Source organism: Mustela erminea, chromosome 4, assembly GCF_009829155.1.
Source record: "Mustela erminea isolate mMusErm1 chromosome 4, mMusErm1.Pri, whole genome shotgun sequence".
In the NCBI taxonomy this organism is placed as follows: Eukaryota; Metazoa; Chordata; class Mammalia; order Carnivora; family Mustelidae; genus Mustela; species Mustela erminea.
Window position 1 is genome coordinate 124,565,108 of NC_045617.1, and position 25,631 is coordinate 124,590,738.

Genomic DNA, 25,631 nt, shown 5'->3' on the forward strand with positions numbered 1-25,631 from the left:
ATTTCATTTACATATGGAATCTAAGAAACAAAACAAACAAAAACAGAAAAAGACTCATAGATACACAGAACAAACTGGTGGTTATCAAAGGGGAGGTGGCTAAAATAGATGAAGGGGATTAAGAGGAACAAACTTCCAGTTATAAAATAAGTACATCATAGTGATGAAAAGTTCAGGATAAGGAATACAGTCAATAATATTTTATTAACTTTGGTGGCAGATGGTAACTAAATTTACTTTGTGAGCATAATGTATAGAATTGCTGAGTAACTATGTTGTATACCTGAAACTAATATTGTATGACAACTATATGTCAATAAAAAATTAATAATTAAAAATCAGTCAATTACTTTATGTATATAAAATGTTTAAATTCATTTGTTAAATATGTATAAGGAATATATATAAATTTGTATCCTTTTTAGATAGAAAAATGCTAAAATCAAGTTTAAGTAAAAATTTAAAGAAACATTTTTAAAAATTTAATCTATTTTGAAGATGTGAAATTTCATGTGTATTTTTGCAAATGGGGAATAATAATATTCTTAATTTAGCTAAAATTTATCAAATGCAAATACTCAGAGCTCTTAATAACTATGGATAGTAGAAAAATTAAACAATCAGTTAGGTGACTCAGAACTAACCAGAATAACCTTTCCTGACATATACACAAATAAAGAGGTGACAGCAATTTAAATATCCAACTGTCAGGTTGAAAAAGCATAGCTATGGCTCTAACGGATATCTCCTCTTGAATCATGAAATTAATCAACTGGATTTTTTTTTTAAATTACTACATACAGTATCGGAAACTAAATTTATTGCTAACTACAGTAATAAGTAATCAGTTATCTATATGATTTGCAAAATTCAGTTTTTCAAGATGAAAACTCTAAAGATAATACTAAAGTTGTTAATTGAAATTATTTTGGAAGATTAATAGTCAAACTATTTTGGTCGCTCACTTTACATGAGGTCTCAACTTAAGTCAATTTTAAACAACTCACAATCACTATATGACTATGCAAGACTAAGGTTCAGTTAGTGATCATGAAGACAAAACTACACAAAGAACAGAACTAAAAACAGTTCATAAAAGTGAAACGAACACTAACAATTTCTAAGTGTTTTTGGAATCTGAGAAAGAGTAAGTCAATTGCTGACAGTGCAGTGCCATGTGCCCTCTGTTCTTGAAAGAATGTTTATCTTTAAAAAAATAATAATAAAAGATAAAAAGCCTTATCACTAATGTCATGTGGCCAGTAGAATATTAATTTTCTATTAAAAAATTATCCAGAGGACACAAACCTTTATTACTCATATCAATGACTTACACTAGTTCAATTTCATGACTGAGAAAATATGAAGATAATAGAGAAGAAACTTTGAGTACCTTAAATAAATACTACAAAGAGAGGACCTGGACACTCTGAATCACTGAATCACCTAATTAGATGAAATTGGAATAAAAAACCCCTAATAGCCTGGCACTGCCATTCCCATACTCCTTGCTCTCTCAGAACTCCTCACTGAGGCCATGTTCTAGGATCCACCAGGGACTAACAATGACCAGCAATCACAGCCTCTGAAGTAATGACATATGGAATGCACAGTTCAAACCCATGTTGTTCAAGGGTCAAATGTATAACATCAGAAGTGGCTTCAGTGAGAATAGTCTCAATGGCGGGGGGCGGTGAAAGTAGACTTCTCAGGGTAAGAGATCAAGTGACACAGTAACAGAGATAGCACTAGCAAGCAATCTTCAAGGAAGACAACTTTTTAAAAGCTGGGTTGCAAAGAGAAGAGTGATGGGGAGTTTTTGTGGGGATTGTGATTTATAGTTAGGGCGACCACACTGCCAGTTTAGTGCTCAATGTCCTAGCCTTACCCCCAGATTCTCAAGAGGTTATAAATAATTTAGTTATCTTAAGATGGTTGAAATCTAGAAAATTAGAACCACAAGTAGTAAGTGATAATTATATTCAAGGCACTGAGTCAGATGTTATGAGGACACAAATAACTGAAACCATCTGTCAGCAAGATGCTTAAAACTGCGATGTACATGAATGTGTGCATGTGTATATGTGTGTGTATGTGTTTGCACACGCATGGCCTGCCACATAACAACTCCTTTATTTCTGAATATCTGGGATTGCTAAACTACTTCCACAAAAGTTTGCTACAGCAAAAGTGAGACTTTTGTTTTCCCATGAGATAATTTATACACACACACACACACACACACACACACACACAAGGAAGTACCCCAAGTAAGAAAGGAAAAGTGGTCACTGGATACCATTCCTCTCAGCCATCTTAGACAGAAGGTGGTGGCAGGCCAACCAAGAGAGAAGCAGAAATCAGGCTGGTCCAAAGAGCTCTTTTTGTCTAGTTCACCTAAGACTGGGGAGAAAGGACAGGGCAATGACATTTAGCTCACCAGCGGTGGGCTAAGAACAGTAGGGGCAAAATCTAAGTATTGTGCATTAATACCTTTAGTAGAAAATAAAGAGATTTTATTGAAAAACCCTTTTTATATCTATCTCTTGGAATTCCGAAACTTTCAGTCACTGCTCTATAAAAATACTTACATAATTTGAAGTCGATGAATGTGAAAAGAAATCGTTACACATTTTTAAAAATTCTCCCAAAATGGGGCAATAAAAAAACAGGTGACAGGTTACAAAAAACATGTATATTATATATGTACTAAATATGTATATTATATGCATGCACATATACATATAATGTGTATATTATATATGTATTAACATGTATACCATATATACATATGTTTATATATAATATACATACTTGGTACACATATATAATATACATATTTTTATATTTTATATTTTACATTTATATATACATATAATATACACATATATACACACATATATATGACATACATATATAATGTATATGTACCTGAGAATTATAAGAGAGGTTAAAGGTGTAATTCAGAAAAACAAAACAAAACAAACAATCCTGTTAGGGCAGATGTGAGGAAGACTTGCCAGAAAAACCACTCCTTTCAGAGATGGACCCTGAAGCATGCACAGGCCAGTCAGGGAAGTGATGACTGGGCACTGAAGACACGAGCAGAGGCATCAGTGGAAGCTATAAAGGGGTCGTTGTTGCAGTTACTAAACAAATATTTACTGAGCAGGCATTATATATCAAGTAGTTTAGATATTGAAGACACAGAATGTAAAAGGCAAAATTTTCTGTTCATGAATTTACAAATTTCTGATGAACTCTTCTGGTGGCAATTTCTCACCTGACCTGATTAAGGATACTGAGTATCACTCCTAGTCTAAGTATTCATGTTTCCCTGCAGAAATCCTTGCTAGAAATGTAACATAATATATGGCACATGCGCTGTATCTTTCCAAAATCCAAAATACTGCAATTCCAAAAGTCATCTGGGCTCAAGAGTTTTGAAAAAGGGACTGTAGATCAAAAGTTCCAGATGCTGTTGACTGATGATCTTGAGGATGATAATTTATTGTTAAAAGTCATGTTTAATCACTTAAAATGGTAATGAACCCACAAAACTATGACCTCATGGATTTAGCTTTAATAAGTTCAACCAGTATAAAGGCCAGTGCTAGAACCAGATGTATAGCATTTCCCCTTGTAAATAATTATTTTACATATAAAATGAATACTTTTTACAGGTTAAATTTAAAACACCATGACAACTGTCCATTGTCCATATCATTTCTCCAGGCTGGTGGCTGGTATGGTGACATTTAAGTTTAAGACCTAATGACAAAAGGGAGTCAATCCTATAAGATAAGAAGAACTACCACCTAAGAAAAGGAGAAAAAAAAAGGTTTGAAGAGGTAAGGTGGAAGGAAATGGAAAGTTTGGGCAACAAAAAGGCTCACTGTGCTAAAATGTAGCTGGAGAGAGGCCTTGGTGTACACTTGTGAGTGGTGCAAAGCGCCAGGGCACCAGGCTAGGGCCTGCCATGTACTACTGCATTGCACATTTTACTGTAAGTTTAATGGGAAGATATTGCAAGGATTTAAAGATACTAATAGGATCTGATTTAAACGTTCAAAGGATATATTTGGGATATGAACTATAATCCAGTTTGGACACAGTAAAGTACGTATATAGAGAAGTAACAGAATTTAAGGAAAAAAGATTAATTATGGACACGTGGGTAGAAAGCCTCGGGTGACTATAATGGCTGTGATTTCAGAAAATAAAATACCTGTGGTCACATACAATATCCTTAATTTCATGATTCTTGTTTTTAGTTTTGACTCATGGCGTTACTATATTGTTACCACTTAAAGTGAACACTACACAATAAAAACCCAAAGGTGTTTAACGATTAAACAATTTTATCACCACCTAATAAAAGCATTACATAATTTCAAAAGGTGTTTAAAGCAATTAGGTAAAAGAATGACGATTAACTCAAACTTCTTAACAATTCACTAGTACATCTACATATATATATATCCAAAAAGAATCTGTCTTACATAAACACACCATTTCTATATAAGACCACTTCTAGATAAAAATGTTATTAGGGAGCTTGGTTCTATGTATTTCACACTATTTCATACAAAGGAATAACTACCTGATGCATCAAAAAGTTTGATTCAGCAAGCAATACTTATTTTTAAAATATATATTATGAAGTGATTTAAGTGACTTTCATTTGATGTCACGAGATAATACTGGAACTGTGTCAGTCATCCTTCTGTGGTTCAATTTTCTTTGCTAAATTACTGTAATAATCATACTCCTACGTATTTTTCTTCTATCCTTCACCTTGTCAGCATTAATAATTAGGTCTTATAAAGAAATGACCAAATTTCTTACATAAATTTTTTGATGATAGCCACAAAGTCATTGTACAAAACTGTCACTCACAGTCTATTCTATCTACGTAATAGGGACACATCCTGGGAAGCAAATATGCATTACTAAAATGATCGAATATTATATGGTATAATTAATTATTTTCTGGCATTTAAGAGTAATTTTAAGCCTGAGGTATGAATAATAAAAAGTACACTATATTCCAAACTATCAAAAATGGGTTTAAGCTAGTAAAAAGTTAAAATCAAACTAATGGGGAAAATATGAATAAAAAGAAAAGCATTTTAAGAATACACTGATTGATAAAATTCATATTTATAACTCTAGATGTGCTGGACAGTTACTTAAAACCATTTACCTGTTGGAGGCAGGCAGTCTTTCCAATCAAAATAGCCTGCATAAATTCCAGGTTCCAAGGAGCCAACGATAGGATCTGCTTTCAACTCAATGTAATTTTCAAAGAGTCTTTGGTCTAATTCTTTCAATGAAGCCATGCTAACCTATAAACACATAATAAAGAATAACTATGACTTTTTTATCTGAGCATGAGGGAAAAGTAAAATAATATAAATACTTCAGCATATTTTAAATATACTTATGAATTTTCCTACAGAAAAAAAACATGATTTCTATTTTATTTATTTTTCAATAACAAAGACCACCCTCTTAACACAGGTTATTTAATATGAATTAATCTTCATACATGGACTATACATAGAAAGTTCAGCCCACATGAACTGTGAGTTCCTGTTGGTAGTGGAAGTAGAACAGGATGAGGTACCTTCCTGGTCTCACTGGCACTCAAGAGGCCAAGAGTTAGAGTAGGTGGGCAGAGTCGTAAATTTGGGAATAAAGAGTCTATGGGCTCAGGGCCCTCTGCAGTGGACTACTGGTGATGTGTCTGCTTCTATGTCATATAGTGTAGTATCTGTAAAAAGGAATATTTGTCATGCAGTGAAATTCAGCTGTAGAAAAGACAAGCAACAACTTGACTTAGAAAAATAATGAAAACCTTTAAGGAGACTAATGTACGATATAAAACAAGACTTAGGGAGAACACACATGACTTACTTTCTTTTTTTTTTTTTAAGATTTTATTTATTTATTTGACAGACAGAGATCACAAGTAGGCAGAGAAGGAGGCAGAGAGAGAGAGAGAGAGAGAGAGGACGAAGCAGGCTCCCTGCTGAGCACAGAGCCCGATGTCCAGCTCTATCCCAGCACCTGGGATTGTGACCGGAGTTTTAGGCAGAGGCTTAACCCACTGAACCACCCGGGCACCCTTACATACGACTTTCAAAGCTAACCAATGAGTAGTTTAACTGGAGGAACCAGTGGTCACTATGGAGATTGAAGTTAAGTACAATAAGTACTTCAAGGCACAGAGTAAAAACAAGAGCCCAGGACCTGATGGATTCTCTGGGGGAATTCTACCAAACATTCAAAGAAAAAATAATACCTATTCTCCTGAAGCGGTTTCAAAAAACAGAAGCAGAAGAAAAACTTCCAGACTCTTTTTATGAAGCCAGCATTAACCTGATCCCGAAACCAGGCAAAGACTCCACCAAAAGAAAAGAGAATTTCAGCCCATTATCCCTGATGAATACGAATGCCAAGATTCTCAACAAGATCCTAGCTAACTGGATCCAACAGTACATTAAAAAGATTATCCACGATGACCAGGTGGGATTTATCCATGGGATGCAGGAGTGGTTCAACATTCGCAAATCAATCAATGTGCTAGAACAAATAAGAGAATAGAGAAGAACCACATGGTCTTCTCAATAGATGCAGAAAAAGCATTTGATAAGATACAGCGTCTGTTCCTGATTAAAACCCTTCAAAGTATAGGGATAGAGGGAACACTCCTCAACTTCATAAAATCTATCTATGAAAAACCCACAGCAAATATCATCCTCAATGGGGAAAAGCTGACAGCCTTCCTTTGAGATCAGGAACATGACAAGGATGCCCACTCTTGCCTCTCTTGTTCAACATAGTACTAGAAGTCCTAAGAATAGCAATCAGACAACAGAAAGAAATAAAAGGTATTCAAATTGGCAAAGGAGAAGTCAAACTCTCTTCGCAGATGACATGATACTTTATATGGAAAACCAAAAGACTCCACCCCCAAACTACTAGAACTCACACAGTAATTCAGTAATGTGACAGAATACAAAATCAATGCACAGAAATCAGCTGTTTTTTTTTTATACATTAACAATGAAAAGACATAAAGGGAAATTAGAGAATCGATTCCATTTACTACAGCACCAAGACCCATAGGATACCTGGGAATAAACCTAATCAAAGAGGTAAAGGATCTACCTCAAGAATCTATAAGGATCTATACTCAAAAACTACAGAGCACTCATGAAAGAAATTGAAGAAGACACAAAAAGTTGGAAGAGCATTCCATGCTCATGAATTAGAAGAATAAACATTGTTAAAATGTCTATACTGCCTAGAGTAATCTATAATTTCAATGCCATTCTGATCAAAATTCCACTGGCTTTTTCAAGGAGCTGGAACAAAAATTTGTATGGAACCAGAAGAGATCCTGAATTGCTAAGGAAATGTTGAAAAAGAAAAACAAAACTGGGGGCATCACGTTTCCTGATTTCAAGCTTTACTACAAAGCTGTGATCATCAAGACAGCAAGGTACTGGCACAAAAATAGACTCGATGGGACAGAGTAGAGAGCCCAGATAAGGACCCTCAACTCTATGGTCAACTAATCTTTGACAAAGCATGAAAAAATATACAGTGGAAAAGACGGGCCTTTGCAATAAATAGTGCTGGGAAGATTGGACAGCTATGTGTAGAAGAATGTAACTCGACCATTCTCTTACACCATACACAAAGATAAAACTCGAAATGGATAAAAGACCTCAATGTGAGGCACGAATCTATCAAAATCCTAAAGAAGCACATAGGCAGTAACCTCTTTGACATCGGCCATAGCAACTTCTTTCAAGATATGTCTCCAAAGGCAAAGGAAACAAAAGCAAAAATGAACTTTTGGGACTTCATCAAGATCAAAAGCTTCTGCACAGCAAAGTTAACAGTCAACAAAACAAAGAGGCAACCCACGGAATGGGAGAAGATATTTGCAAATGACAGTACAGACAATGGGCTGATATGGGAGATCTATAAAGAACTCTTCAAATTCAACACACACAAAACAATAATCGCATCAAGAAATGGGCAAAACATGAACAGACACATCTCCAAAGAAGACATACAAATGGCTAACAGACACATGAAAAAATGTTCATCATCATTAGCCATCAGGGAGATTCAAATCAAAACCACATTGAGATACCACCTTACACCAGTTAGAATGGCCAAAATTAACAAGACAGGAAACAAGAAATGTTGGAGAGGATGTGGAGAAAGGGGATCCCTCATACACTGTTGGTGGGAATGCAAGTTGGTGCAGCCACTTTGGAAAACAGTGTGGAGATTCCTTAAGAAATTAAAAATAGAGTTTCCCTATGACCCTGCAATTGCACTCCTGGGTATTTACCCCAAAGATACAAATGTAGTGAAAAGAAGGGCCATCTGTACCCCAATGTTCATAGCAGCAATGGCCACAGTTGCCGAACTTTGGAAAGAGCCAAGATACCCTTCAATGGATGAATGGATAAAGAAGATATGGTCCATATATACAATGGAGTATTATGCCTCCATTAGAAAGGATGAATACCCAACTTTTGTAGCAACATGGACGGGACTGGAAGAGATTATGCTGAGTGAAATAAGTGAAGTAGAGACAGTAAATTATCATATGGTTTCACTTATTTGTGGAGCATAAGGAATAACATGGAAGACATGGGGAGATGGAGAGAAGAAGTGAGTTGGGGGATATTGGAGGACAGACAAACCATGAGAGACTGTTGACTCTTAGAAACAAGCAGGGTTTTGGAGGGGAGAAAGATAGGGGTTGGGTGAGCCTGGTGGTGGGTATTATGGAGAGCACGTATTACATGGAGCACTGAGTGTGGTGCATAAACAATGAATTCTGGAACACTGAAAAGAAATTTAAAAGAATTTTATGTGTCATAAAAATGCATAAAGTATTATCTTATGAGAAAAAAAACATAGAGAAATGAATTGAAAAGGCACTTCCAAACAGAAAATATCTGAATATGAGTAATGTGTAAGAAAAAGGGCTTAACATCCTTTAATCAGAGAAAGCCAATGAAAGCAACAGAATTGACTGAAATAAAAAAGAATGATATATTAAGTGTTTGTAAGGACAACATGGAGCAAATGGAATACTCATACATTGCTATACAATGAGAACTAAAATCAGATACCCACTCTGAAAAACAATTTAGAATTCCTAATTAACTTATTCCATGACAGCAATTACAAGATGAGAGAGTACAAATGTCCATAAAAGACTTCCACGGCAACGTTCACAAGAAGTTTATTCATAAAAACCTTAAAGTGGGGCACCTGGGTGGCTCAGAGGGATGAGCGTGTGCCTTTGGCTCAGGTCATGATCTCAAAAGAGTACTAAGTTCCCTGCTCAGCGGGGAGACTGCTTCTGCCTCTCCCTCTGCCAGGCACGTTCCCTGCTTGTGCTCTCTTTCTCTGTTAAATAAATAAAATCTTAAAACAACAAAACAAAACAAAACCCTTAAACTGGAAACAATTCAACACCTGTTACAGTGAGAATGATTAAACAAATTTGAGTTATCCAAACTCAGCTATAAAAGAAAATAAATTACTTACAGACACAACAATTTGGATGAATCTCAAAAATTAAGCTGGAGCAAAAGCAGCTAGACACAAAAGATTATTAACTGTACAGTTCCTTTTAACACAAAGTTAAAGAACAGACAAAACTAATGCATGCTGACAGAAGGGTGCCTACTGACTTGGAAGGGGGAATGAGGGAAATATATCTTGCTTTAGGTGTTGGATACTGGGATGTATATACACATTAAAAGTCACTTATTTGTACACTGAAGATTAATGTTTTACTGTATATAATTCATACTCTATTTTTTTTAATAAATGGCTGAAAATAAATAAATGGGCAGATAGATACTAGGCAAGTGAAAGAGAAAGGGGAGTAGCAGTTATTAATGTCTGACAAAGCAGAATTAAGGTCAACAGTACCTCATAAATTTTGTTGTAGGAATTCAAAAAGATAATTTATGAGACTTAAATATAGTACATTTAAAGTACATCACAAATTCTCTCAGCTATCATTATTATACTATTATTATTTATTTCAACATGCCCAATTTTCACTAGAACCCTGTTCATGATAGCTAATAAATACAGATGTTAGCTAAATTTACTTGACCCCTACTACCCAAGGATAACGTCTGTTCATCATTAAAGCACTATCTAATAGTGATGTATGAAAGTTAAATGAAAAGAAAAAAAAACCTTAAAGGAAATCACAGTCTAATAGGGAAGAAAGGCAAGAAAACATTTATAAAACGTTCAAAGAACAAAGCTGTTAAGGGAGAGAGGGAGTGCTTATGGGGTACCTTTAAGGGTACTGGGAAAGGCTTTCTTTAAAAAAAAAAAAAAAAGAGGTGCCAATTTAGTAATTATGCCATCAGAAACAGATGTACTCACTAAATTCTTACATTTGAGAATTGAGGAGTACCTTTTAAAGTACTTCAAGTTGTTGGTAATAACTTACAGAAATACAGAATACATTAGGAGGTAGCATTTCAGATGCAGGGGCAAATAATGTTGGTAATAATCTACCATTATATCGTCTTAGGCAGCAATACACATATCAAAAGATATCCTGACAACATACAGCCTGACCTGTACAGCAGTAAGTGCACATGCCAGACACGTGCCGAAAAACACACACCTACATAGATGTCTTATTTCCACAATTTCTATATAGTTGTCTTCAACTCATTCAAAATAGTTAAAAACATGATCATTAATTAATGTTCTAAATTTAAATTTTCTAATTTACTATTTTTAAAGCTTTTTGTTAAAAATCCTTCTTAAAAAGTATGTTTCTGAAAAAGAAAAAATAATTTTAAAAAAGTTAGTTTCAGTTCAGAGATGACAGAAAGAATACAGTGAACTAAGTAATCTCTATAGAAACAAAATAATCAAATTACAATAAGAACATCACCTATCCAAGTGAATATGAATGACTAGGTTCAGTTAAATTAATGTACTTTAAAAATTTTTTACAAATGAGTGGTCAGACAAATGGCAAATTGACATTCTTTGTGTTACTAAAACACAACTTGTCAAATGTGGACAAAATAAATGCCAAGTAAATAATTAACTTTTAAAAATAAACTCTTAGTCCCTAGTAGAGGTGGCACTAATAAAAGAAAACAAAAACAGGAAAAAACAGGATATACTGTCACCCTGAAACAGAAAGACAATGTCTCTAGCACTTAGTGAGAGCCATTATTCCCTACTTCCCTCACCTTCCACTGTGATTCTAACCTGGTGACTTGTCACTAATCTTTATTATTCCTCAATCTTTTCTTTTTCGTGAATTTTTTATAATCAAGTTAACTGTCTCACATCCCACTATTGAGGCTTCTCATAACTGCTCCAATCTTCTTCTTAATAGGGAGTCTTTTGTTTGACTATAGATTGTATGTGATTTGGCCACCTACAAAAAACAATCCAAGGAGCATAGGAAATAACTTTCTCCCTCTGCCTGCCACTTTCCCTGCCACTGCCACCACCTCCTATACTGATGTTTGAAATTATACCATTCCAGAGCAAGTTAATCATTTTCCTTTACTTAGTGACAAAAACCAAGTTTCTGGGGGCGCCTGGGTGGCTCAGTGGGTTAAAACCTCTGCCTTCGGCTCAGGTCATGATCTCAGGGTCCTGGGATCCTGCCCCACATTAGGCTCTCTGCTCAGTGGGGAGCCTGCTTCTCCCTCTCTCTCTCTGCCTGCCTCTCTGCCTACTTGTGATCTCTGTCTGTCAAGTAAATAAATAAAATCTTAAAACAAAACAAAACAAACAATACCCAACTTTTGTAGCAACATGGATGAGACTGGAAGAGATTATGCTGAGTGAAATCAGTCAAGCAGAGAGAGTCAATTATCATATGGTTTCACTTATTTGTGGAGCATAACAAATAGCACTGAGGACAAGGGGAGTTAGAGAGGAGAAGGGAGTTGAAGGAAATTGGAAGGGGAGGTGAACCATGAGAGACTATGGACTCTGAAAAACAATCTGAGGGTTTTGAAGGGGTGGGGGGTGGGAGGTTGGGGGAATCTGGTGGTGGTTATTGGAGAGGGCACGGATTGCATGGGTGTGGTGCAAAAACAATGAATCCTGTTATGCTGAAAATAAATTAAAAAAATTAAAAAAATAAAAAATAAGTAAATAAAAATTAAAAAAAAACCAAATTTCTGGAAATGAAAAACAACTGAAATAAAATGGCAATAGACAGCAAATTTCAACAAGATTAGATACAAATCAAGAAAAAGTCAAGGAGAATAGAGAGCTGAATGAATTATTCCGAATCACTAAAAGAATTAGAGATGGATGGGGAAAACATGAACAAAAAATGTTAGAGACATGAACAGAGTGAGGTCTAACATATATCCCATAGGAGGTCTTGAAGGAGAGAAAAGAGTGAATAGAAAAGAATAAATATTTAAAGAGGTAATAGCTGAGATTTTCCAGACCTAATAAGGGTATCAATCAGTCAGGGAAAAAAGGCCAACAATATACACCAAGAGACACATCATAGGGGAACTATGAAATAGTAGAGACAAAGAAAACAAAAAATATCTAAAAGGCAGACAAATAAAGACTTATTACGTATCTCTCAGTAAGTGACAAATTGAAGGCCAAAACACATAAAAGGAATGGATATAGAAGACTGAACAATAAAATTCACAAACTTGATCTAATGGTGTTTAAAACTGAAGGATGTGATATTTTCAAGCAAGGGAGAATATTTAAGAAACTCATCATGTATCAGTCTGAAAAGCAAGTCTCAGCAAAGTAAAAAACATGATATTCATTGACCTCATCAGCATAATTAAGTTAAAAATCTCTAACAAAAAGAAAACTAATTCCCAACATGGAAACTAATTGCTACCTACCCACCCACCCCCAATTTGGAAATTTAAAATCACACTCCTATATAGTTGTGTGTCAAAGAAAAACTCACAATTTTTTTTTTAAGATTTTATTTATTTATTTGACGGAGAAAGATCACAAGTAGGCAGAGAGGCAGGCAGAGAGAGAGAGAGGGAAGAAGGCTCCCCGCTGAGCAGAGAGCCCAATGTGGGACTCGATCCCAGGACCCTGAGATCATGACCTGAGCCGAAGGCAGCAGCTTAACCCACTGAGCCACCCAGGTGCCCCCGAAAAACTCACAATTAAAATGAGAAAATACAAAACAGAACAAATAAAATATGTTAATATGTGGGAAACCGCTAAAGAGTTAGAGGGACATTCATAACCTTGAATGTTTACATTAAAAAGGCAGAAAGGTTTGGAATCAATGATCTACATAAATAAAACAATTAAGCTAAGTGCTCAAATTACTGTAACAGGAAACAAGGACATACAGAGAGATTAGTAAAGCCAAAATTTGGTTCTTGAAAAGACTCTGATCAAGAAAAAAGACTGAAAATATTAAGTCTAGAAATAACCTTAGATGCAGTTGAAACTGAGATAATATGAAACTATTATAATACGACTTTATACCAATAAAATTAGAAATTTAGGCAAAATGGAGAAAGCCCAAGAAAAATACAGATTATTACAACTAACAAGAAGAAACAAAACTTGAATGGTTCTTTAACCATTAAAGAAATTGAACCAATAATTAAAAATCATCTCATAAAGAAAAAGCTAGAGAGTTCTTATAACTATTCAAAGAATAAACATTCGAATGCTATATAAACTCATAGGAAGAAAAGAGGAATACAATTTTTTAATTCGTTTTACAAATTAGCATAAGCTACATGTAGCAACATGGATATATATCAAAAACAATATTGAGTAGAGAAAGCAAATCAGAGAAAAAAAATACATACCATATAATCCCATTTATGGTATTTTAAAAGTCAAAAACAGGTAATATTAAATAATGTATTGTTTATAAACCACAAAATGCAGAAGTGTCTGTCCATAAGGGAAAATGGATGATTCAGATGTGCGGGGCACAAACAGTCCTGGGAATATACTCCATTTCTTCAGCCTGGCAACAGGTGAACATGTGTTCATTTTTTGTTCTTCTATCTTATACCTATATAAGATTTAGTCCTTTGGAGAGATTAAAATATTTAATATTTTTATATTTGAAAAGAATTTATAATCTAGAAAAGAAGCATACCAATATTAAACTAATCATGATACAATGTGTTAAGATGTTATTCTAGTGCTATAATATAAACAAGGTATCACAGGAATAAAGAAGAGGATTTGATCCATTTTGCAGTTTGGGAGAAAGAATGAGAAGTCTTTCCACAGGGTGAGACATCTATATCTGAGATAGATAGGTAGATGATCAAGATTTTGTCAAGTTGAGGTTGAGGAAAAGGTATTCCAGACCCATAGAACAATACGAGCTACAGGTAAATATTCTTAAAATAGAGCTTGGTAAGCTGATGTTGAATGAATGTTTGTTGAAGTTCTAAAAGACCGGACAAATAATCCGAAATACTCAAGGAAAGATGAATAGCTAGATGATAGGGTATCGGTAAGTATAAAGGAGATGAATGGCATAAGACAAAGAAGTACGGGTCTAGGTTAAAACAATATGAACATTATCAGCCTAAGGAGTTTAGGTTTTATTCTTCAGTCAATGAGAAGACTGAAATGTGGGAAGGAGGAAGAATATAATCAGATCTGTATTTCTGAAACTCCATGGATAATTAAAGAGTGAAATTGAGAGCATAAGCAAAGCATCTGGAGGGAGGGTTCTGCAATAGCACAAGGATCAGATGATGAAAGAAAGCTGATCTTGGATAGGAAGAACAAATTAGGGAGGGAGAGAGAGAAGATTGTTCAGGGGTTGAACCATCCATTCCTAAGGAATGAGTCAAAGAAAATTCCCAAGTCCCTGACTTGCTGACTCAGTGATTACTGACTAAGGCAGGAAACACAAAAAGCAAAGCTGATTTGGAGGGGGAAGAAGGAATAGGACTTTGGTTTGGGTAAGCTGCTCTGATATCCCAGTGGCAACTTCTAGTGGAGACGTATGACAGGAAACAGATTTGCAGCCTAGGAATGAAATATAAGCTAAAGATATATATTTGGAACTCATGGGCATCCATGATAAATGAAGCAGTGGGAATAAATGAGATCTCCTAAGGAAAAGGCATAGAATGTGAAGAGGAAACAAAGTACAAGTCCAAATGATAGAAACAGTACAAGGATGGTAAAAGACAATTACTTAAGTTGTTGAATTGTACCTGCTCAGGTTCAAGGTTTTTGATTTAGGACTCCACACAATATGGAACTGATGACCAACAGTCTTACTCACTTATTGCCTACACCTTCCCAACTTTCCAAAGAGACTTATCTTGATGAAGTCCCAAAAGTTCATTTTCGCTTTTGTTTCCTTTGCCTTTGGAGACATGACTTGAAAGAAGTGGCTGTGGTAAATGCTGAAGCAGTTACTGTCTATGTTCTCCTCTAGGATTTTGATAGATTCCTGCCTCATGTTGAGTTAATGCCTTTCTCTCATCTCTGAAACAACCATTTCTCTGTGAATTCTTATATTCTTCCTTGCTTTGAGAAAGCTTTTCTGAATTACTTTCTGTATTGGGGAACCAATATTTTACTTTATAAATCATAAGGTCTTTGTGTCCTTCCTACTATATTACCTCTTTCTCTTTCTTTTTCCCCTTCCCATTCATACAAAGAAGTTGAGGCAGTTAAATAGGGTCAAAACTAATATTTAGCAGACAGTTACACATCTGTCTCTAAACTACTGAACTCCAAAACACATTTATTTACAAATAATGTATTATATAAAAACAGCCTCTAAACAAAATATAGGAGAAGAGATGGGAAAAATAAAGTATAAAGAGATAATACAGTGAGGACTCAAAACTGTAGTCATTCACATCATATACTGAATTCAAATGATTTCAAATGAAACTTGAGAAATATATACAATTAAGCTAAAAATAATCAAATATGTAAAATATGGTATATACGTAGGTTCAGATGACACAAAAATCTTTAAAATTGATTGTTGTATGTAAAGATCTTTCCTGGACATGTGAAAAAAAAAAGAAGCTGCCCTCTCCCCACCTACCGTGTCAAAATTTCTGAAAGAGATTTAGGTGCATAAAATAAAACATCAATCCAGAATTTAATGCCCAGGGGTGCCTGGGTGGCTCAGTGGGTTAAGTCTCTGCCTTCGGCTCAGGCCCACACATCGGCCTCTCTGCTCAGTGGGGAGCCTGCTTCTCCCTCTCTCTCTGCCTGCTTCTGCCTATTTGTGATCTCTCTTTGTCAAATAAATAAATAAAATCTTTAAAAAAAAAAAAGAATTTAATGCCCAACTTATTTAATGACTAAAGTCTCAAGTCAGTCAAAAATCTGCAACCATACAAACTCTAAATTAGATGTTTGTTTTTTAAAGACTGGGACAGGTTAAAACAGCATTTTATATATGAAAAAAATCCTTGGAATTATATAATTATGGGTACTACAATAAAATTATGTACTGAAGTGTATTAATCATATAGCTCTAGTTTTCCCTTCTCAAAGGCCTCAAGAATTAATGACTTGTTGCAAATTTGGTTTGCACAGTTACAATGAAAAACACGATTTCCTTAACCCTCTAAATACCTGTAAAATGAACGCTACTAGAATATCCACAGTCAATGAACATAAGAAAAAGTGTTAACCTACCAAATAGGGAAAGGACTGCAAATTAAATCATGAAAGAATATTTTTATCTATCAAATGAAACCAGCAATATTTACCAAGAGTCTTTGGAGCTCTAATTCTACTTCTGGGAATCGATTTTGAGAAATAAAACATGTGCTCAAAAGTATCTTCACCTCTCAGTAACAAGAACAAAAATAACCTTAAGGGTCCCAGTAGGAAAAAGTTAAAAAAAAAAAAAGTACATCCACATTAGCAACTGTTATAAGCCATAAAACTCACATCTCCATATTTAATAAAGGTGTTCACAACAGAACTGTCAACAGAAAAAGATATATCTAATGTAAACTGAATTCAGAAAAATATGTTTCATATTTTTCTAACATATATACATATAGGTATATGGTATATAAAAGTACTGATTACTATAAATACTAAAATATAACTGTTTATCTTTGGTGCATTATAAATATTTAAACAAAATTTTTTTAGACTTTTCAGTATTTCTCCCTTTTTTTTAAATTACCATATAAGGTATTATTTGCTTCAGGGGTACAGGTCTTTAAATCATCAGTCTTCGACAATTCACAGCACTCACCATAGCACATACCTTCCCCAATGTCCATAACCCAGCCACCCTATCCCTGCCCCCAATACCACCCAGCAACCCTTAGTTTGTTTCCTGAGATTAAGAGTCTCTAATGGTTTGTGTCCCTCCCAGGTCCCATCTTGTGTCATTTTTTCCATCCCTACCCCTCACGATAACCCCACCCCACCTCTCAAATTCTTAATATCAGAGAGATCATATGATGATAATTGTCTTTCTCTGACTTATTTCACTTAGCACAATACCCTCTACCATCCACCTTGTTGCAAATGGCAAGATTTTCTGGGTTTTTTTTTGATGGCTGCATAGTATTTCTCCTTTTTAAAAATAATGATTGAGGGGCACCTGGGTGGCTCAGTGGGTTGAGCTTCTGCCTTCGGCTTGGGTCATGATCTCAGGGTCCTGGGATCAAGCCCTGCATCGGGCTCTCTGCTCAGTGGGGAGCCTGCTTCCTCCTCTCTCTCTCTCTGCCTGCCTCTCCACCTACTTGAGATCTCTGTCTGTCAAATAAATAAAATCTTAAAAAATAAATAAAATAAATAAATAAATAAAAATAATGATTGAGTCTTAATTTTATAAGCAAGAGAAAAATACATGACTTGGAAAAAACATTTCCAGGACTTGAGATAAAGGCAAATAGAAATGTATGCAAATGACAGGGGACTCACTGTTGGTATTTTCAGTGTGGGATCCAAATAGCACAAAGTCCACATGAGGCTTATAATGGAGCCTATTTTACAGGAGGTATCCTATAGGGCAAGATGAGTTTGATAGTCTGATCTGATACTAAATGAAATACATTAACCAACCTGCTTTAGGTATTATTTCTTTGGTTTATTTTCATGAGAACAATTTTGTTCTTTATTTTAAGACATATGGTGTTAGGCCAAAAATTCATTCTGGATTAAGAATGAAAATACTTAGTTTTGAGTTCTGCCTTGCTCTCCTACTTACAGGTCAAATCATGAACCTCTCCAAGCATCTTTCCATATGAAAAAAATGGAGTTAATATTTTCCTTAACTACTTCATAGGGTTATTTGCATTAAAAAATTTTACTTATGTGGTTCAGTCAGTTAAGCATCCAACTCTTCATTTCAGCACAGGTCATGATCTCAGGGTCCTGGGATCAAGCCCTGTATCAGGTTCCCCACTCAGTGGGGAGTCTGCTTATCTCCCTCTTTCCCTCTAACCACCCCCAGCTCCCTCTCTCTAAAATAAATAAATTACTCTTTAAAAAATGTATATATGAAATCATTCTAGTTTTAAATGATCATTGGTCATTAAATTCTAATGCACTCCTAAAATACATAGTCATTTGTGTACTGCTCCTACACTAAAATTAATTCTACTTTTGAAGAGGAGAATCAAGATGAAGGTAATTAAGAACTGGCCATTTTCATGCTTCTATTGGTAGAAATACCAATAAGAAAACAGGAGGAAATATACCTAGAAGAACCCTTGGTAAATTATCAAATCCTACCTGGAAAGAGATCTGAGAGAATGTCTAATGTCTGGTGACACTAAGTTAGAGGCCCCCGGTGAATCATTATTTCCAAGAGCAGAAACAAAGTGATAGAATGAATAACAAGCTATTTGTGTGAACAATGTGCCCCCATAGTTTTTCTGGGATCTATGCCTTTAGAGATTTCTGTCTTCGAAAAGGGAACTATAAAAAATAATGGCAGTTGGCAGTGTTTCTCCATTAATGCAAGAAAGATATTTTAATTGGTTGGCATCATAAAATTAATGGATTCACCCATAATAAATAGAATCAGCACAAATGCTATCATATAAATTTAGTTTACTGATTCATTTATTATCCAACTTAGTGATTTCAAAATATTGAATGTCAAATATTAAAAAATCCTAATTCTAAAAAGAATCCTAATTTTTTTTTAAAAGATTTTGTTTATTTATTTGACAGACAGAGATCACAAGTAGGCAGAGAGGCAGGCAGAGAGAGAGGAGGAAGCAGGCTCCCCGCTGAGCAGAGAGCCTGATGCGGGGCTCGATGCCTGGACCCTGGGATCATGACCTGAGCCGAAGGTAGAGGCTTTAACTCACTGAGCCACCCAGGCACCCCAAGAATCCTAATTCTGAGTGTGAAAAATGGTCCATCATTTGTTCCAAGCTTTATCTCCAGATCCAACATATTATCCTGGATTCAAAATAGTATCAATAACTTTCTATCTTTCTCTCAAAAAAATAATTAAATCTTTTTAAAAGTTGGGGGGTGCCTGGGTGGCCCAGTCAGTTAGGCGTTCAACTCTTGGCTTTGATCAGGTCATGATCTCAGGTCATGGGATCAAGGCCAAGGTCAGGCTACACACTCAGCGTAGAGTCTGCTTGAGACTTTCTCCCCCTCTGCCCTTCCCCCCCAACTCTCTCTCTAATACATAAATAAATCTTTGGAAAAAAGTTATATCAACAAGACTTGGAAGGATATCAAAGCCTTGTATGTCAACTTCATTCTATTTCTTTATGATATAAACTGAAGCAACAGTTACTACTCATAACTTTGTAAAAACCTAAAGAGATTGTTTTGAAGGGGCGGTGGGTGGGAGGTTGGAAGAACCAGGTGGTGGGTATTAGAGAGGGCACGGATTGCATGGAGCACTGGGTGTGGTGAAAAAATAATGAATACTGTTACGCTGAAAATAAATAAAAATAAATAAATAAATAAATGGGGATTACATTTGAGTAGAAGAAAAAAATAGATGCCAAATTATATTAACAATTTTCAGGCTTTAATTCTATTTTAAATGATTGAGATGGTTTTTGTCTCCTATTTGGATTGTGAATGATATAGCCCTCCATATAATACGAGCCCCCAAAATATTGAATAGCTTTTGAACCCTTTATCTAAGAATTATATTTCTAATCCAAAATGTACACTGTATTCTAAATAGTGAGATATCCATTTTCCTGAAGAAGACGTATTTGAGAGATATGTGGCTATCAGAAGAGATAATATACTCATAAAGAACTTCTCATCAGGCTCTAGAAAAGCCCAAAGGAAGAATAAATAATGCCAACTTCACTTTCTATGTTCTCACATCAATAAAGGCATTGATTTTAATGTAAAAAAACAAAAAAAACCCCCCAAAAAACAAAAAAAACTTAAAGAGAACCAAACTTACTCCTTCCGTTATATGCAATTCCTAATCATTTCATGTATTTTTAAATGATTAAAAAAGTTGTTCAATAAATATATTTGTGTCACTATTGTTACTGCACAAAAACCAAAGTGCCCGCTTTGTACAAATACGAATTCTTTACTGCAGGGGAGCACCTTGCAATTCTCAATTCAAAAATTTCTGGAAATACACTCAACATTTGGCCCTACTGCCTTAAGTCACATTTCTCATCAAGATGATTAATCTTTACGAAAAGGCAGGAAAACAAGACAGAGCCACCCACTTTGACATTTTCATTCTTTGAAAAAAAAAAAATCCACTTCTAGTTCATAAACTGTAACTATCATTTGTAAAAAGTATGCAATCCATCAAGAGTGCTTTTTGATTATAAGATTAACAAGATCATTATCTTTCTTATTTTTTGCACTGAGAATACTGTAAAAGTGGTTCTAGCTTAGTTTTACTTAGAAATCTGATAAACCTTTGCCCAAGAACCAACCAACCTTTAATAAGAAGGTTGTTTCAGTTTTTCCTTTTCTGCTTACTTGAAAAAATATAAACAAAGTATAACATCTAAAGAAAAACCTACTCCATTGATCTATACAGCACTCATTTTTGTCCAACTTGGATTAGAGAGTGGAGAGCATGTATTTTTCAGGTAAGTCATTAAACCTCTGGAGGAAGGCTGTTGTAGCCACTCTGGTGTGTGTGAGTCTTTGTGTGTGTCCCTGTGCTTGAGCACTTGTACCCATGCTTCAGCATAGTGAAAAGCAAAAGCATCATTGTGGTCATTTGGAAAGGGGCTGAGGAAGAAGAGGTGTGAATAAGCAGGAAGAGGTTTATCTGCAGGCTCAGGGAGTTTGCTGTTGGCTCCAAATTTGAGGAGCCAAATTTGAGATGATTCTTAAAGATTTGGGTTTGATGCCTTTCTTTCCTATTTTCTTCCCTTACTTTGAACAGCCTGTGTGAGGAGTAAATCAGCTTTTGCCTTGAGAAAACTTTGATCTAAAGAAAAGAAGAGAATATTAAATTAACAATTCCCAAGGTGAGTTATAAGAAGGGCAGGAGTCATTCAAAGTCAGGGCAGGGTGAAGATGAGGAAGGTATATGGGTGTGGGGAGGGTAAGGACAGAAAAGTATAGGAAAAGCAAAAGAGACTTTTCTACTTTGCTTATGTAGAAAAGTACTAAGAAAGTAGTTTGGAAACTAAATTGTTAAAATAACCACCTTGTTAATTTAGCATAATTCATTTACCTGTGTTATTTTCTCTATTCCTTGGAAGTTGTGCTTTTCAAAATGCTCTGCTATATTCAGAAAAGTGTGACGTTCTAGGTAGCAGCAGTTACTCAGGACTATCAAAAGTCTCTGTTCCTAAAAGTAAAACAAATGTTTAGAAAATTACATTTAAAATAACAAACTGGGTAACAGTTATCATTTATTACATTTAATTATAATCTCTTCATGTTTAATATCAATATTCAATGTTTTGTTTTTCTTGGTCTTTTTTTTCCCCAATAATAATATAGAGAGAAACAATATAATTCTGTAACTCTATATTTTATAACTGCTTATTATTACATAATACACTAAAGAGTCAAATAATGCTGTCTTTTGAAATTTAATAGTTGTATGGAAAAACAGCTAACTAGTAAGGTAGGATCAGCTGTTGTTCTTGTGAAAGGGGTTTATTTTACTGGTTATTCTGCCCAATATTTTTTGCAACAAAAAAGGCTATAAAAATTAATATTTTAAAATAGTTACAAATGTAAAAATTCATAGAAAGTAATTTATAAATTTTTCTTAACTTGAAAGAGAATTATAATGCCATCTATATGATGGGGTCCTTCCAAAAACTGGGCCTTCACAGATGCATATTGTGTAGAATAGTTTCCCTCTCATGGGGAGTGATAAAATAAAAGCAGGGAACTTTCCCATAGTATTGGATATGAAGAGGGCTAGAGCCTCATACTCTATGTTCTTCAGGGTTCTAGCCACTTTAAGGTAATTTCTTATTAAAATTACCACACCCCAAGGCTGATGAATAAACATTATCTTATAGTTCAGAAGAACTATTTTTGTATATAAAATTCCAGGAATGGCAGTTATCTCTGCTGTTGTGGCTCACCAAGAATACTTTCCCATGCTCCCTCAGTGTGAAAGCATTCTCTAGAACAACAGTGACTAATTTAGGGCTTTAATTTAAGATCCCTTGACTAAACATTAAGGCAAAACTACTTTCCAGGAAAAATTTTCAACCATATTTTGCTTACTGTTTTATATATAACTTATGTTAAAGTCAACACTCTGAACTCAGTTGCCAAGTACAGCTTATACCTCCCAATAATTTCATTTAGCTCCATCAAAAATTTTAAAACTTTCTAAATTTCTTTATTTAAAATATTATTATCTATTGCTGGCACAGTGGCCTATTCAGTGCCTCTTTTGGTCATCAACAAATATAATTAAAGGGCAAGGAGTTATTAAAAGCATCCTCGAGTAAATGAAAGGTTGTGAATGGCCTTGAATTAATCGATGGATGGGAAATAAATTACCAAACGAGGAAAATAGGGCTCTGTTATGTATACCACTCCTCCACATTTTGTGAATAAATGGCAAATGAGAACCAGAAGGAAAGCAGTAAACAGCACTGCATAGGCACACAGGTCAGTTTGAGGAAGGGGTATATTCCCTCCTGCCCCATACTTGGTATTATCATTATATGGTGGTCCTCATAAAGAACATAAAATAAAGAAAGCATAAGGTGTCATCAGCCACTCTAAACATGCTGCACTCTGCAAAAATCTCAACTGGTTTTTCAGTTACAAGATCAATCCTCAATTACCTTTTCCTCCAAATACTAATTTTATAGTCTAACAGACCCCGGGGCATGCCACATCCTCTCTGCCCTGTTAATTAACGCTTTTTAAATTTTCTCCCTATAATCTGCATTGTTCTTCCTCCAAAATGGAAAAATAGTTTGAGTGATTTGAAGTCTTACTCTTGATAATCATATTTTTCTTCCCAACTCTGATCAGTCAGAAGAAGTCAAAGTGGGAAGAATAATTGAACACTACAATAATCAAATTCTTAAACTTGAGTATTTATTAAAAGCTTACTAGTAACTTAAATGAATATGTATGTTTGAAAATAACAACTCAACCTATCAAAGGCAGTACTTGCCAATTATGTATTATTTCAATTATTTCTCACAGTATCTCTGAGATTGTAGGCATTACCATCTCAATTTTCTCCAGGAGAAAACTGGACACCCTCAATGACATGCCCAAGATTATTCAGTCAGTAAGAAGACCAGGAAGCAACCTGGACCTCTACCATACCATAACTGCCTCTCCGCCGAATAATAGAACAAAACCCTAAGAAGATCTCAATAATCTGCGTCAAATCTAATGAGTTATCATACAAATGCAGAGAAACACAGGAACTAAATTTGGTACCAAATGAACAATTTTAGGGAGTAAAATGGGAGAGACAAGGTCCTGTGACTGGGAAAAGCAAGTATGAAACACCTGCTGTGTGGTTGACAGTAAGTTCAATGTGACACAATAGAGATGTAACATAATGTGTAGTTCTGGCTGCTTCCCAGTTGCCAGGGCCACATCAGAGTCCGGTACTCCATTCTTGAAAGAGGACAGAAGTAGATTAAGAGGAGACTCACTGCCATATCGACTAAGAGATGCCTAAAAGATTTAGGGTGTTACCTAAGAGAAAGGAAGATTCCAAGCCCACGCAACAAATGTTTTCAAACACTAAAAAGATTGTCATGTAGAAATCAGGCTTGTTCTAAAGGGCAGAGAAAAAAGCATAGTTGGCCCAATAGCTCCTAAGGCCCTTCTCAGTTTAGAAGGCTCATTCCTCCAGCCTGTGTCTCTCTAGTCTACTAAGTTCACAGTGCAAAGAATGATCCAAACTCATTACATCAACTTCCTTGGCTCCTATACATGTTCAGATAGCTCATTAGCAATCCACTGATATGCTTCTCCTACAGGCTACCGCCTAACTGCCAAGCCCATAAGGCTCCAGTTTTCATCTGACCCACCTGATCTTCTGCTAGTCTTTGAAACTGTTAAATACTCCTTTGTTTAAATTATCTCTTCCATCTCTCTCAGGAACACTGTTTCATTTGAATTTTCTTCTCTCTCTCTCTCTCTGATTATTCTTTTTTGGGAACTTTGAGGCTCTCTGCTTCTGGCCATCCCTTAAATATTGGTACCCCAATGATATTTTTATATATCTGGCCCTCCTCTCATTCTACCAATATTTTTCCTAGTATTTTCCTGAGTATACTCATCCACTCCCAGGCCTTGTATTCCTTATACAGTTTACCCCTGAACAACACAGGTTCAAAATGTACCAGTCCACTTATATGTGATTTTTTTTGATACATATAGTACAGTACTGTAAATGTATTTTCTCTTCCTTATGATTTTGGTAACATTTTCTTTTCTCTAACTTACTTTATTGTGATACTGTGATATAGCATATAACATATAACATAATAACATATAAAACGTGTTAACTGCCTGTTATTGGGAAGGCTTTTGCTCAACAATAGACTATTGGTAGTTAAGTTTTAGGGGAGTCAAAAGTTACAAACAGATTTTTGACTGAATGGGGCATTGATGACCCTAGCCTATCCTCAAGGGTCAACTGTGTATTACTGATTCACAAATCTGTATTTAGATTTCTTTCCTAGAGTCCAGACACATATAACTAATCACCTGCTAAATATCTCTGCTTGAATGTCACTCATTTAATTCATCTGGTCCCAAACTGAATTTTTGATCTTTCCTATTATAACAAATTCTTTACCTAGGAGTTCATACTTATAAATATAATATCTGTGGTAATGATACAGGGCAGGAAAGTTTGGTCATATTTTTTTTTTTCTTGAGAGATACATATATACATACATACATGTACACACACACACATACACCCTTCAAGCAAATGACAAACCAGAGAGTGTTATTTTTTTTTTTTTTTAAGGATGGACAGGTCTAAATTTAAAGAGCTAAATTTATACATATAATAAAGTATGTATGTTAATCATCCCCAAATACCTGTATATGCTAAAATAAGATATAACTATACATATATAAAAAGGTGGTATGGCTGGCTTTGTTTTGCCACAGAACTTTATGTTCAAATGAAATGCTATTAGGGAACTTACAGAAATAAAATA

General features: G+C 35.1%; 1 protein-coding gene across 8 annotated transcripts in view; it reads right to left on the reverse strand.

Annotated features, from left to right (window-relative positions):
* The window catches only part of EXOC2 (exocyst complex component 2), a 276,866-nt gene that overhangs the window by 61,968 nt on the left and 189,267 nt on the right, over nucleotides 1–25,631 (reverse strand). For 7 of the 8 annotated variants that reach the window (XR_004285152.1, XM_032340937.1, XM_032340932.1 and 4 more), the window contains 2 exons: nucleotides 21,683–21,799; nucleotides 5,207–5,348 (listed from right to left, as the gene is read on the reverse strand). Coding sequence is in view for 7 of the 8 variants with exons in the window: in XM_032340937.1 (XP_032196828.1) it covers nucleotides 5,207–5,348; nucleotides 21,683–21,799 (259 nt within the window). In the remaining variant the exon portion in view is untranslated. Of the gene's footprint in view, nucleotides 1–5,186; nucleotides 5,349–21,682; nucleotides 21,800–25,631 lie in introns of all 8 variants that reach the window. The other variant, XM_032340938.1, reaches the window with a different exon arrangement.